General features: G+C 39.3%; 1 protein-coding gene across 3 annotated transcripts in view; it reads right to left on the reverse strand.

Annotated features, from left to right (window-relative positions):
• The window catches only part of erbb4b (erb-b2 receptor tyrosine kinase 4b), a 367,114-nt gene that overhangs the window by 62,333 nt on the left and 291,120 nt on the right, over nucleotides 1-13,661 (reverse strand). For 2 of the 3 annotated variants that reach the window (XM_077216016.1, XM_077216015.1), the window contains exons 14-15: nucleotides 12,333-12,404; nucleotides 10,171-10,264 (exon numbers count right to left, since the gene is read on the reverse strand). In XM_077216016.1, coding sequence (XP_077072131.1) covers nucleotides 10,171-10,264; nucleotides 12,333-12,404 — 166 coding nt within the window. The remainder of the gene's footprint in view (nucleotides 1-10,170; nucleotides 10,265-12,332; nucleotides 12,405-13,661) is intronic. The other variant, XM_077216017.1, reaches the window with a different exon arrangement.

Here is a 13,661-nt window from a genome sequence, read left to right on the forward strand (position 1 = left end):
ATCTGTTGAATTTATTTTACCTTCAAGTCTAATCAAAATGATTGTGGCTATTAGAATAGTGTGCATGAATGTCACCAGAATGTCATAATTAGGGGGAAAACTCTGGATATGCATTGAGTTTGGGGACATGTTAATTAAAGTATCCTGGCGGAAGTAATTAGTATTGTTTCTGATTAAGTTTTAATTGTAAATGTTGACTGTACAATTTAGTTTGCATGCATTGCAGGCTGCTATAAAGCTTACCAAATGCCTCCTCATTTAGCTGGTTTACTCATCATTTTGTCATATAGGTCTGAAAAAGTTTACAGTCTTTCTTGTAAAAAAGAGAGAAAGAAATATGATGGCCCAGCAAGTCAATTTTATTCCGGCATTGGGCCTGCCAAAATCATGCGTAGCATAACACAGAGATAAAGGTGTCTGTCTGTAAAACTCCTCCAAGGCTAGGTTACCTAGAAAGCATCATCACTTTTTCTGTTAATTGTGCTGCTTCTCCAGACACCTGCTGCACACAAATCTCCATTTCCTCTCCACACACAAAACACTGTTTGTTAGTGTTGTTTAATTATGCCTTCGTGAAGCAGATGTTGCTGATTGCTTCACAGGTAGGTTAGACCACTCAGCAGTTAATCTGCACTAATAACAACAAACATTTTAACAGCTTAGCTAAGCCTTGCATCACCTCAGAGGCTTATGGGTGTGTAAAGTCCTTACTGGAGAAAGTCAGTTTGATCACTTGGTGATCAATTTAGTGGCTCTATTTTTTGTATATTGTCTCCAATGGTCTATTTTAGGAAAGTTTTTCATTTGGATGTTACTGTACAATTAGTATTATAATTCTCAAAAGGAATTCTCATAATATTCCCATTACTGTGATGAAGTTTTTTTGTTTTTTTACCACATATAATTTGTGATTAAAACTTTCATTAAAAATAAATAATTAAGAGCAGTACAACAAATATCTTTCAATGCATATTTTTTAGATTACATATGACACAAGTGTTACGACCTGTGTCTGTGTAGCTAATTATTTTCTTTATTGCTCTGTTCCTTTTCTCTCTCTCTCTTTTTTTTGTTTGTTTTTTTTTTCCTGATTTTTAATAGGTTGCCCAATGATTTAAGTGAACGAACGCCATTGGTTGTCCAGTCAGGGCGTGGTCTTTATAAGGACGCTGCTGGTACTCGTCTAGGAGCTCATTCTTGGTTCGGTCGCACGTGGGTTGAGAGCTCCGGAATCCCTCCTCCGGCCGATGATCAAATTGTGTATTAGAAACTTTGATTAGTTCAAGTGAACGTGCATTTTTGTGATAATCTCTGAACCGTTCTCCTAATGGCTAAACCATCTTAACAGTGTGGAGCGTAGGGGTGTCCTGCCTTGTTTATTTTGTAAATTGTTTGATCTCTGTTTTTGGGCAGGGAGTTAGGTAAGATAAATGTATTTTCTTTTGTTATTTGAGTAAGTTATTAATTTCCCCTTTTACTTTTTATATTCGTTTTGTTTGTTATTTTGGCCTTTTGGACACCCTGAAGATTTGCTCTTTATTTCACTTGTTATTCTTTAATAAATTTCTTACTTTTGATTTAATTTTGTGCATGAGTTTTTTTTGATTATCGACCGGAGTGATTCGTTGCTGGGGTTCCATACCACAACCCAATAGTTATTTATTACGCCTCTTTAGTGATTTATATTCCCCTAGAGTCGGGGCGTAATAATTGGGGGCTCGTCCGTCCAATTCTATTTTTGATTTGGAAATTTGCCCGATCCAAATTGAGAAGTTTGCAACCTTGCTGGTGAGTACACATTTTATATTTTTGATTGGCAGTTTGTTCATGCGTGTTGGGGTAGTGGTAGGTTGATAAATGGAATTTAGTCTTGAGGCGTTTAAACAGGCTCCCTCGTGTGAAGTTTTGGAGTCCTGTCGGAAAGTTGATTTAGTCTTAATTGCTGATTGCTATGATATTGCGATTTTAAGAACTGCTAAAAAGAAGCAACTGCGAAACGTAATTCAAGCTGCGTTAATTAAGCAGGGTATTTTGCAGTCTAGTTCTAACGTTGAGTTAGGTGATGAAGATAGCGTTGATGTTGCGAGTTCCAATCCCGTTTTGCGCTCACTTAGTGGTGTAAATTCGGGGGATTTAAAACTGGCTATTCAATTAAAGCAATTAGATCTCGAAATAAAACGTCAAGAGCACACTACTCAATTGTTACGTTTTAGGCAGTGTGAACTGGAAACGCAGACTGATGATCGTCGTTTCAGTTCAGTTAGGACTAAATTTGACGCACCCTCCACTAGTGTTGATTATCACTTGCCCTCTGTGCCTTCGCCTGTGGCGTCTGATCAGCTTGCTGATTTCGATGTTAGTCGTCATCTAACCCTGGTGCCTGCATTTAGGGATAATGAGGTAGATTCCTATTTTGGCGCATTTGAGCGTATAGCAGCTGCGTTGCGCTGGCCGAGAGAAGTTTGGTCTCTTTTGATACAGTGTAAGTTAACTGGGAAAGCCCAGGAGGTTTGCTCCACCTTGTCTGTGGGTGACAGTTTGGACTATGATAAACTGAAAAGTGCGGTACTAAGGGCGTACGAATTAGTGCCAGAGGCGTATAGGCAGAAGTTTCGTGCACATGTTAAAACTGCCTCTCAAACTTATGTAGAATATGCGCGGGAGAAGACTGTGCTTTTTGATAGATGGTGTCACTCCAGCAAGGTCGTTGATTTTGAGAATCTCCGTGAGTTAATGTTGATTGAAGATTTTAAAAATTCGTTGCCAGACCGAGTTGTCGTTTATTTGAACGAAAAGAGAGTTGGTACTCTTGCTGAGGCTGCTGTCTGTGCAGATGAGTTTACCTTGACTCACAAGAATGCGTTTGCTGTGCGTCGTGAATTCTATTCTCCGTCTTTGGATAAAAATGCTAAACTTCCGAAAATGGGTTCAACTAAGCCAGCAATACCCGTTGAAGCCCGTGAATGTTTTTACTGTCACGGACTTGGGCATTTGGTTGCGAATTGTCCTTCGTTGAAAAGTAAAAATAAAGGGAAAACAGCCAAAAGTGTTGGTTTCGTTAAGAAAATTTGCAGTCAACGTTCGAATATTGATGCCGCGTATGATCCTTTTGTGTGTCAGGGGATGATTTCCCTCGGCGAATCCGAACGTGATTTGGTTCCTGTGACTATGTTGCGGGATACAGGGGCCAATCAGTCGTTTGTATTGGCTAGTGTGTTGCCATTTTCGGAGAAGAGTTATTGTGGGTCTGATGTTCTTATTCAAGGGATTGAGTTGGGGGTGTTGAAAGTACCGCTACATCATGTGTACATTCAATCCGGTTTAGTAAAAGGTTGTGTAAAATTGGCAGTGAGGCATAAGTTACCTGTGAGTGGCGTGGCTTTAATTGTAGGTAACGATCTCGCTGGAGGGAAAGTACTTCCATTTCCCGAGGTCGTTGAAAATCCCGTGTTTGACTCTGTTGCTTCCGGTGAGTTGGCATCAGAGTTTCCTTCAGTGTTTGCTGCGTGTGTAGTGACGCGGGCTCAAGCGCGTAAGTTTGGCGAGTCGATTGATATTTCGAATACCTTTTCGGCAGCTGAGGAGCAAGTTCAAAGCGAAGTTTGCAAGGTTCAACCTGAGCTTTCTGATCCTGAGTCGCTGTCCGTGACTAGTGGTGCTGAACTAGAACCGGCTGATCTGTTATCCATTGATAAAGACGCGATTTCTGCTGAACAGAGAAAAGACACTACTCTGTCGCGTTGCAGGAAGGTAGCGTTCAAATTAAATGAGATTGAGAATACATCAATAGGTTACTTTTGGGATAATGAGGTATTAAAGAGAAAGTGGACTCCGACCGGCTCTGATGGGTTAGGTTGGGATACGGTTTTTCAACTGGTTGTGCCTAAGTGTTTTCGAAAACAGGTTCTGAGCGTGGCTCATGATGATGTAGCAGGACACCTGGGTATTAGAAAAACCTATAATCGCATTTTGTTTTATTTTTTCTGGCCTGGCATTAAGTCTGATGTGGCGCAGTACTGTCGCTCGTGCCATGTGTGTCAGGTCGTAGGAAAACCTAACCAGATTATACATCCTGCTCCACTTAAACCTATCCCTGTCATTGGAGAACCTTTTTCACAAGTAATCTTGGATTGTGTTGGACCGTTACCGCGAACAAGATCTGGACATGTCTACCTGCTTACGCTTATGTGTGCGACAACTCGCTATCCGGAGGCAGTACCGTTGCGTTCATTAAAAGCGAAGGCTGTGGTGAAAGCCCTAATCACGTTTTTTTCTACCTTCGGCTTTCCACAGCTGATCCAAACGGATCAGGGAACCAATTTTATGTCACGATTATTTAAACAGGTACTGTCCCAACTGAAAATTAAGCACATTACATCTAGTGCTTATCATCCAGAGTCTCAAGGTGCTCTCGAAAGGTTCCACCAAACCTTGAAGTCTATGCTGGGTAAATATTGTGCTGAGTCAGGGAAAGACTGGGACGAGGGGTTGCCTCTTCTTATGTTTGCTGTCCGTGAGAGTGTTCAAGAGTCGCTGGGATTTAGTCCAGCAGAATTGGTTTTTGGACACACAGTAAGGGGCCCACTGAGGATGTTGAGAGAGAACTGGCTGGCTGAGCAGAGATTGGACTGTAATCTGCTGGATTATGTCAGTTCCTTTAGAGAGCGATTGCATAATGCTTGTAAATTAGCACATATTGCACTGGAAAGAACGCAAGTGAAAATGAAAACACGTTTTGATAAGAGTGCGATTTTTCGTTCGTTCTCTGAGGGGGACAAGGTCTTGGTTTTATTGCCAATTCAGGGTGCTGCATTGCAGGCTAGATTCTCTGGACCATATTTCATTGATAAGAATGAAACGAATTATGTTGTTCGGACTCCTGATCGGCAAAGAAAAACTCGCGTGTGTCATGTAAACATGCTGAAGCTGTATGTGAGTCGTGGGGAAGATATGGAGTTAAAAAGCTCTGTTATCACTCCAGTAGCTTCGATCGTGGTTGCTTCTGACAGTGATATTGATGAAGATGGGCTGAATCTGCAGAGTACCCTGGTGTTGGGTGGGAGATTGAATAATTCCACGATTTTGGATAATTTAGACCTTCACCTGACAGATTTATCTGACTCACAGCGTACTGACATAGTAAGGTTGATAAATTCGTCCTTGGGGTTGTTTTCAGATGTCCCTACCTGCACTCAAGTACTGAAGCATGATATTGATGTGGGTGATCATTCACCGATTAAGCAACGTGCTTATAAAGTGAACCCTGCTAAACGTAAAGTAATGGAGGCCGAGGTAAAATATCTAGTGGCGAATGGATTCGCAGTTCCGAGTTTCAGCGCCTGGAGTTCACCCTGTTTGTTAGTTCCGAAATCGGACGGAACACAACGGTTCTGTACGGATTATAGAAGAGTAAATGCCGTGACAAAACCAGATTCGTTTCCCCTCCCGCTCATGGAGGATTGCATTGATAAAGTCGGCTCGGCGCGCTTTGTCACGAAACTTGATATGCTAAAGGGGTACTGGCAAGTTCCCTTGACGGAGCGCGCGGCCGAAATATCCGCCTTCGTTACTCCAGATGATTTCCTAAATTATAGGGTGATGGCGTTTGGACTACGTAACGCTCCGGCTACGTTCCAGCGCTTGATGAGTCGAGTGCTGGGCGGTGTTTCCAACTGTAAAGCCTACCTCGATGATATCGTTGTTTATTCGAATACGTGGGATGAGCACTTGACAACCCTGAGCACTGTTTTTATTCATTTATTGGATGCATCCCTCACTCTTAACTTGGCGAAGTGCGAGTTTGGCAAAGCGACAATTACCTACTTAGGGAAACAGGTGGGGCAAGGGCAGGTTCGACCTGTTGCTCTGAAAGTGCAAGCTATTGCAGACTTTGCAGTGCCTCGAACGAAAAGTGACCTAAGGAGATTCCTAGGAATGTCTGGTTATTACTGGGGATTTTGTAAAAATTTCTCAGATGTTGTGTTGCCTCTAACAAATATGCTTCGTGTGTCACAAATCTTTGAGTGGACTACTAAATGCCAGACTGCATTTGATTCTGTTAAAACCCTTTTGAGTAGTGCTCCTGTTTTAATGGCTCCAAACTATTCATGTGCATTTCAGTTGGATGTCGATGCAAGTGCCACGGGTGGTGGTGCTGTCCTTCTGCAGGATGATGAAAATGGGATTGAACACCCTGTTGGGTACTTTTCAAAGAAATTCCTGAAACATCAGTTAAACTACAGTACTATTGAGAAGGAGGCGTTAGCCTTTTTAATGGCTTTACAACACTTTGAGGTGTATATTAGCTCTAGTTCTCTTCCGGTGGTTGTATATACAGACCACAACCCGTTAGTTTTTTTGTCTAGGATGAAAACTCAAATCAACGAATCATGCGCTGGTCTCTCTTTGTCCAAGATTTTAATCTGGAAATTTGCTTTAAGAAAGGCAAGGATAATGTGTTGGCCGATGCCCTATCACGGTCGTTTAACTCTGAGTGAATCTATATTCTATGTAGATTCTTTGTGTGTGAGGTGTTACGACCTGTGTCTGTGTAGCTAATTATTTTCTTTATTGCTCTGTTCCTTTTCTCTCTCTCTCTTTTTTTTGTTTGTTTTTTTTTTCCTGATTTTTAATAGGTTGCCCAATGATTGAAGTGAACGAACGCCATTGGTTGTCCAGTCAGGGCGTGGTCTTTATAAGGACGCTGCTGGTACTCGTCTGGGAGCTCATTCTTGGTTCGGTCACACGTGGGTTGAGAGCTCCGGAATCCCTCCTCCGGCCGATGATCAAATTGTGTATTAGAAACTTTGATTAGTTCAAGTGAACGTGCATTTTTGTGATAATCTCTGAACCGTTCTCCTAATGTCTAAACCATCTTAACAGTGTGGAGCGTAGGGGTGTCCTGCCTTGTTTATTTTGTAAATTGTTTGATCTCTGTTTTTGGGCAGGGAGTTAGGTAAGATAAATGTATTTTCTTTTGTTATTTGAGTAAGTTATTAATTTCCCCTTTTACTTTTTATATTCGTTTTGTTTGTTATTTTGGCCTTTTGGACACCCTGAAGATTTGCTCTTTATTTCACTTGTTATTCTTTAATAAATTTCGTACTTTTGATTTAATTTTGTGCATGAGTTTTTTTTGATTATCGACCGGAGTGATTCGTTGCTGGGGTTCCATACCACAACCCAATAGTTATTTATTACGCCTCTTTAGTGATTTATATTCCCCTAGAGTCGGGGCGTAATACAAGGGTTACAGGGAGATTTGCTTAGCTGTCAATAGTTTTACACTGCAAAATGCCTTCATTCTTTATATAACAATTACTAACATGTACACATACTCACATCGACATGGCACATTGACTGAACTACTTCAGAAATTAACAGATGACAGGCTTTAGAAAAAAAAACATAAAAAAGAGGAATATATATCATCTAAATTTCCAGGCACATGTAAAACAAAAAAAAGGAAAAGTTTTTTTCTGTCTATGTTTGTGCTGGTACGGGTCTCCAAGGGCTCATGGACGCGTCATTTGCGAGACCTTTCTGTGACTCAAGCAGACAACAGCCCGAGGCCTCTGAGCTTTAGAGACAGACCGGCTAAATCCTCTTTCGCCAACACACACAAGCACACGGCCGTACGCATCTTGTCATGTAGCCATCAATTTAAACCAAAGTGCTTGAGGCTGTTTTGAAAAAGGGGCAGCGCTGAGCACACAGCCCATCTGTGATAATGTCTCTAACCTGATCAGATTCATGGACATCCAAACAGCTTATTCATCTCACTCTCAGGTGTCTTCTATGCGGCAGGTCTCTCTGTAAACACTTGCCAAGCTTAGGCAACTTAATCTACTTTCTCACTAAATTAACAAGAAGTAAAATCAATCCCACGGCAGCAAAAGTACACTTCAACAAGGGATTCAATTAATCATTTGACCAAGCCAATCGAAGGGGGTGTCTGCTGTTCAGCTCTGTTTGTGCTTTAAGCTAATATATATTGAAAGAGATTGCATTGAAATGAAATAAACATGCACACATAATCCAAAATTAACAATTACCAAGCACCGAATGCAAGAAAAAGCATCTTTGGTGAATGACCTTGAAAAATCTCAGTATAATAATGCAATTAAATGAAATGAGGTATTTGTATAGCACTTTAATGATTAAAGATTCATCTGACGCAAAAAAACAATTACATGAAAGAATAAAATAAAAAAGATTCAACTGGTCATCCAAAAGCCCCCTTTCTTTTCTGTAACAACAGATGTTTTAAAATTACGCCACCAAAATATAAAATTAAAATATAAGAAACACAATATTAGACTGTCCTGAATATGATGCTGTGACTGACAAAAACGGCGTCTTTGCCTTAAATATTAAGAGAAAATCAGCTAAATAATTAATTTGCCATAAGAATAACAAATACAGATTTTGCATTTTTTTTTAAATAATGCAAAATAAAGTTGCAAGTAAGAAATAATGATGGTCAGTAATTTATCTAAATTCACTTGACACAGACAGGTTGTCTTTGTGACAGTTCTATACTCTGCAAAGAGCGATGGAGGATTCAGGGGATTGGCCAATCAGAAACACTCATTGCCTGTCAATCACAATGACATATGCCTTTGAAGGGTGGGGTTTATGCGAGAGGCTGGTCTAAATCAGTGGCTAAGAAAGAAAACAGTTATATATGACACAAATATGAAAATACAAATATGAAAAAGTACTTCAAAATACTTTTGATCAGACTGATTGAGCTGATTATTCATTATATTTGTGAGGTTAAAGCTACCTTTAAGTTTGGGGTTGGTAAGATTTGTTTTTTAAAGGGATAGTTCACCCAAAAATGAAAATTCTGTCAGTATTTACTCACCCTCATGTTGTTCCAACCCCCATAAGACCTTCGTTCATCTTCGGAACACGAATTAAGATATTTTTGATGAAATCTGAGAGCTGGATCACTCCTCCATACTAGTCCATAGGCTTCTTCAGGGATTGAAACTTGCCGGCCTCGAAAAGTTATTAAAGACATCGTTAAAATAGTCCAAATGACTACAGTGGCTCAATATTAAGTTTATCAGGCGACGAGAGTACTTTTTGTACGCAAAAACAAACATAAATAACGACTTTATTTCAACTATTCATTTCCTTCTCTTTGGGCCTCTAGTCAGTTTACTAGAGTATTACTAATGTAATAGCGTAGAGCTACATCACACGTAGGCTCACTATTGGCCGACGCTGGTCATGTGGGTGATGCGTGTGACGTACAACAACAGATCATACGCTGTTAAACTAGTAACCTGACTCGAGGCCCAGAGAGAAGGAAATGAATAGTTGAAATAAAGTCTTTTTTCTTTTCTTTTTTTTTACAAAAAGTGTTCTCGTCGTTTGATAAACTTAAGATTGAGCCACTGCAGTCACTTGGACTATTTTAACGATGTCTTTAATAACTTTTTGAGGCCGGCAAGTTCAATCCCTCAAGAAGCCTATGGACAAGTATGGAGGAGTGATCCAGCTCTCAGATTTCATCAAAAATATCTTACAACATGAGGATGAGTAAATACTGACAGAATTTTCATTTTTGGGTGAACTATCCCTTTAATATATTTTTGAAAGAAGCCTCTCATGTTCACCAAGGCAGCTTCTATTTGATGACAAATACAGTAAAACAGTTAAACTTAGTGAAATATTTAAAAAATAATTTAAATGAGCTATTTCTATATATGTTTAAAATGTAATGTATTCCTGTGATGCAAAGCGGAATTACTTTAGTGCCGCATGATCCTTCAGAAATCTTTCTAATATGCTGATTTGGTGCTCAATAAACATTTCTCATTATTATCAATGTTGACAACAGTTGTGCTGCTTAATATCGTTGTGGAAACTGTGATAATTTTTTTCAGGATTTTTTGATGAATAAAAGGATCAAAAGAACAGCATTTATTTGAAATATTTTGTAACATTATAAAAGGCTTCAGTGTCACTTTTGATCGATGTCCTTGCTGAATAAAAGTATTCATAACAGTTGTTTTTTTATAATCAGAAAAAAAGAATGTCTAAAACACCATGGCAAATAAAATTGTACAGTTGTGCTAATGTTGTTGTTTTTAAAGACTGATATCATTGACTTATTATTTTCTAAGTGTAGCTGGAGATAAATATGGCTGAACTCACAGGCCCAGTGCAGGTAAGACCGTCATCATCTGCCACCTCACACTGCGCGTCACACTCCAGGCACACTGAACCATTTGCGAACTCACGCACATCCCTATAAAAGAGAAAGAGAAAAATATGAGGTAACATAACACACTACAATTACATTTAATGACCGTTCAAGAGCATTTAAGTTTCAGATGGGAAAAATAGAACGTCAATCGTCAAAGTTCATCCAGGAATTCCGGCACAAGGTCGAGGATCTAGATGATTCAATCACTGGCCTTTTAAAGTCAGATTTCAAGACCTGAATGAGGAAAGGCTGACACACGCACACACGTATGCCCGTCCACACGCACACAGGTTGTGAAAGAGCAGCCGAAGGGAATTCAGTGCCTGAGGCACAAGGCCGTAGGGAGGCAACAGTGGAATCCAACACATCCGCCAGGTGTTTACAGCACTTCTCAGACAGCTGCCACAGCTGGCAAGCACAATTACTATTGACCAAAAGTAAACAGTCAGCCTTCACCACCTATCGAGGTGACAATTCATCAAGCACATTCAGGGACACCTCAAAGCACCACACGGAGGAAATCAGCCAGGGACCTCTGAAACAAATGATCACAAAATGGTTCAATACAGGTGAACACAGTCGCTTCCTGATTCCATCACTCCTCTGAAGACGGTAGTGACATTTTAGAAGCTGACATCCGTTGCCGTGACATGTGGAGGATGGCAGCTCAGTGTGGGAGAAAAATATTTAAAAAAAAATTTTTATGATTGACGTGCTATGGTAATGAGTGTTACATTAAATGAGAATGAATTATTCTTCTTTATCTAAAAGGCACAGCACATTTTGTGTAGACTATGAGGAAGCTTTTAGAAGACCCCCTTATCATTAAAGGACTTATTTTTCTCTCTTTATGTGAACATTAATTTCACAGGCTCCGTAGTGTTGCATGTTTCGGGTGTCCACCGCATGTTTTCTCTTTGTTCTCAACTGTGTTTGATTTAGAACACAAATTTTGACATTGGACATCAAGTGGAGACCCAATATAGAAACAAAATGGTGTATCATTCAAAAGTAAAAAAATATGTACTTAAAATCGAACATGAAATATATGAATGCTACTACTCAAATGCAAAACATGTTTCTGTACTGGGTCTCCACTTGATGTCCAATGTAAACGTGACTTGGCTGAATTTTGTAGAATCATAAAAAAAACTGCAGGTGTGTGATTTACAGGCTTTTTTCACAAGTCTCGTGCTCACCAAGACTGCATTTATTTAATCAAAAATACAGTAAAACAGTAATATTATTTTGATATTTTACTACAATATAAAACTGTTTTCTATTTTAATATATTTAAAAAAAAACAACTTATAATTTATCCTCTGATGTAAAGCTGAATTTTCAGCCATCATTACTCCAGTCTTCAGTGCCACATGATCTCCCAGAAATCATTCGAATATTCGGATCTGAAGCTCAAGAAACATTTCTTATCATTAATGTTGAAAACAATTGATAATTTTGTTTTTCAGGATTCTTTGATTAATAGAAATTTCAAAAGAACAGCATGTGAAATAGAAATCTTTTGTAACCTTAAAAAAGTCTTCACTGTCATAATTGAACAATGTAATGTATCATTGGTGAAGAGAAGTATTCATTTCTTTCAAAAAATAAATAAATTACTTGTCCTCCCTCCCTAATAGTGTCTGACACTGAAAACTGAACCAGAAAGCCTTTTGGACTATTTTCTGATATCTGTATTTACCAGTAGCCACTTGTTATACAATCATCTGAAATGAATGTTAATACCAGCTGTAAAAAAGCACAAAAGGTTCTGCTTGCTTCCAGCAAACCACACAACAAAAACGGTCCTAATCATCTTCAAAATCTTCCATTTAGAGCTCAAACACACCACAGTGGGTCTTTTCATTTTTTAGCTGTCTGTTCCCATACTGAGTGAATCATCTTGTGTGAACAGCGAGTGAGACCACAGAGGTCGACAACCAGAGGAGAGAGAGAGAACATTGAGATCACCCCACAAATCAAAACACAAACACACACACAAACACACAAAAACAGCAAAGATAGCGGAGCACTGGGTGACTCGTGTGGGACGGGTGAGTAGGTGGATGTGACAGTGCGAGACAGTGATGCATCCGTGTCCGTGCCGTACCTCTCCGAACCTGCCTCCCGCTTCTCGACCACATAGGGCCTGGTGAGCAGCTTGGGCCTAGAGCCGGCCAGTCTGCAAGGCAAAAGAATCATGTGGGACGATCGCAGGGTGCACGAGCCCTGGTGCTGATTCACTATCAATGCAAAACCAACATGGATGTGGTATTTATATAAAATGCAGTGTACCCATCCATGATAGTCCTAGGCCTAAACACTCAAAGGACGAGGGGCCGTCTCAAAATGGCAAATGACTGTTGTTTTAGAATGTGAAAACGGATGTCGTTTGTTTATTCCCTTGTTTTAGCTCTGGGCAAGGGAGAAATTAAATTTAGCTGCTTCACTCAGTCAAATCAATCAAAAGCTGATATTCATCTTTCCCTTTGAGCTGTACGTAAGCACACAACAAATAAAGAAGGAACTCAAAACCAATCTGTTATTTACTCTCTTCATTGCACTGATCAACACCTTTATTGTTCACTTATTCCAAATGAGTTAACCAAGAGAAGGAGCTTAATGTCAAAACAATTTTATGAGGAATCAGACAGACATTCACCACCAAAAAGATTTTTGTGCTGGTTTGGTATTGGTAAAGGCGGTTTACCAAGGAAGCCTGGCTGGTTAAGTTAGTTAAGCAGCATACCGAGAACATCATCCATAACACAACATGTGCTGGTGAACAGCAAAGCACTTTCTAATCTACAAATTATTAATATCAAAATTAAAATTTTTTCCTTGGGTTGTTTAGTAGTTTATGATGAGATAAAGACACAGGGTACCATGAAATAACACAAAGACTATAAATAAAATGTCTGGTTATACTTTATTTCGACAGTTCACTTTAGACATTCTACTAACTATGAGTAACTTAACTTTGCAACTTATAGTCGGTGGAATGTATGTTGGAGGACCATCAAAATAAAGTGTTATCAAATATTAAGCAGATACTAAGAGTCTACTAATACTCTAATGACTGGTAGTTGACATGTAGTTGCAAATTTACTTATAGTTAGCAGAAAGTCTGTCAACTATCTAATTGAAGAGTTAGCAATTGTCTATCTATTACTGGCTGCACAAGAAACAAGTAAGGACGAAAAGAAAATGCATAGATTTACTACACAAAATATGTGTTCTAGAGTGTTTTGGCACACATTACAATTTCATGTGCCCTACATATCCACCCACTCTACTTTAATGTGTGACTAGCCAAACACAGTATATGTACAGTATTTGTGCTTTTATTAAATCAAATTTTTTTTTTGTTAAATGAAGGCCATTTGTCTTGGAATATATGTTACTACGCCTTCATTTATTTTTCCTACTTTTAAAATGC

Source organism: Siphateles boraxobius, unplaced genomic scaffold (assembly GCF_051911475.1).
Source record: "Siphateles boraxobius isolate OS27281-9 unplaced genomic scaffold, OSU_SipBor_1 7, whole genome shotgun sequence".
Lineage (NCBI taxonomy): Eukaryota > Metazoa > Chordata > Actinopteri > Cypriniformes > Leuciscidae > Siphateles > Siphateles boraxobius.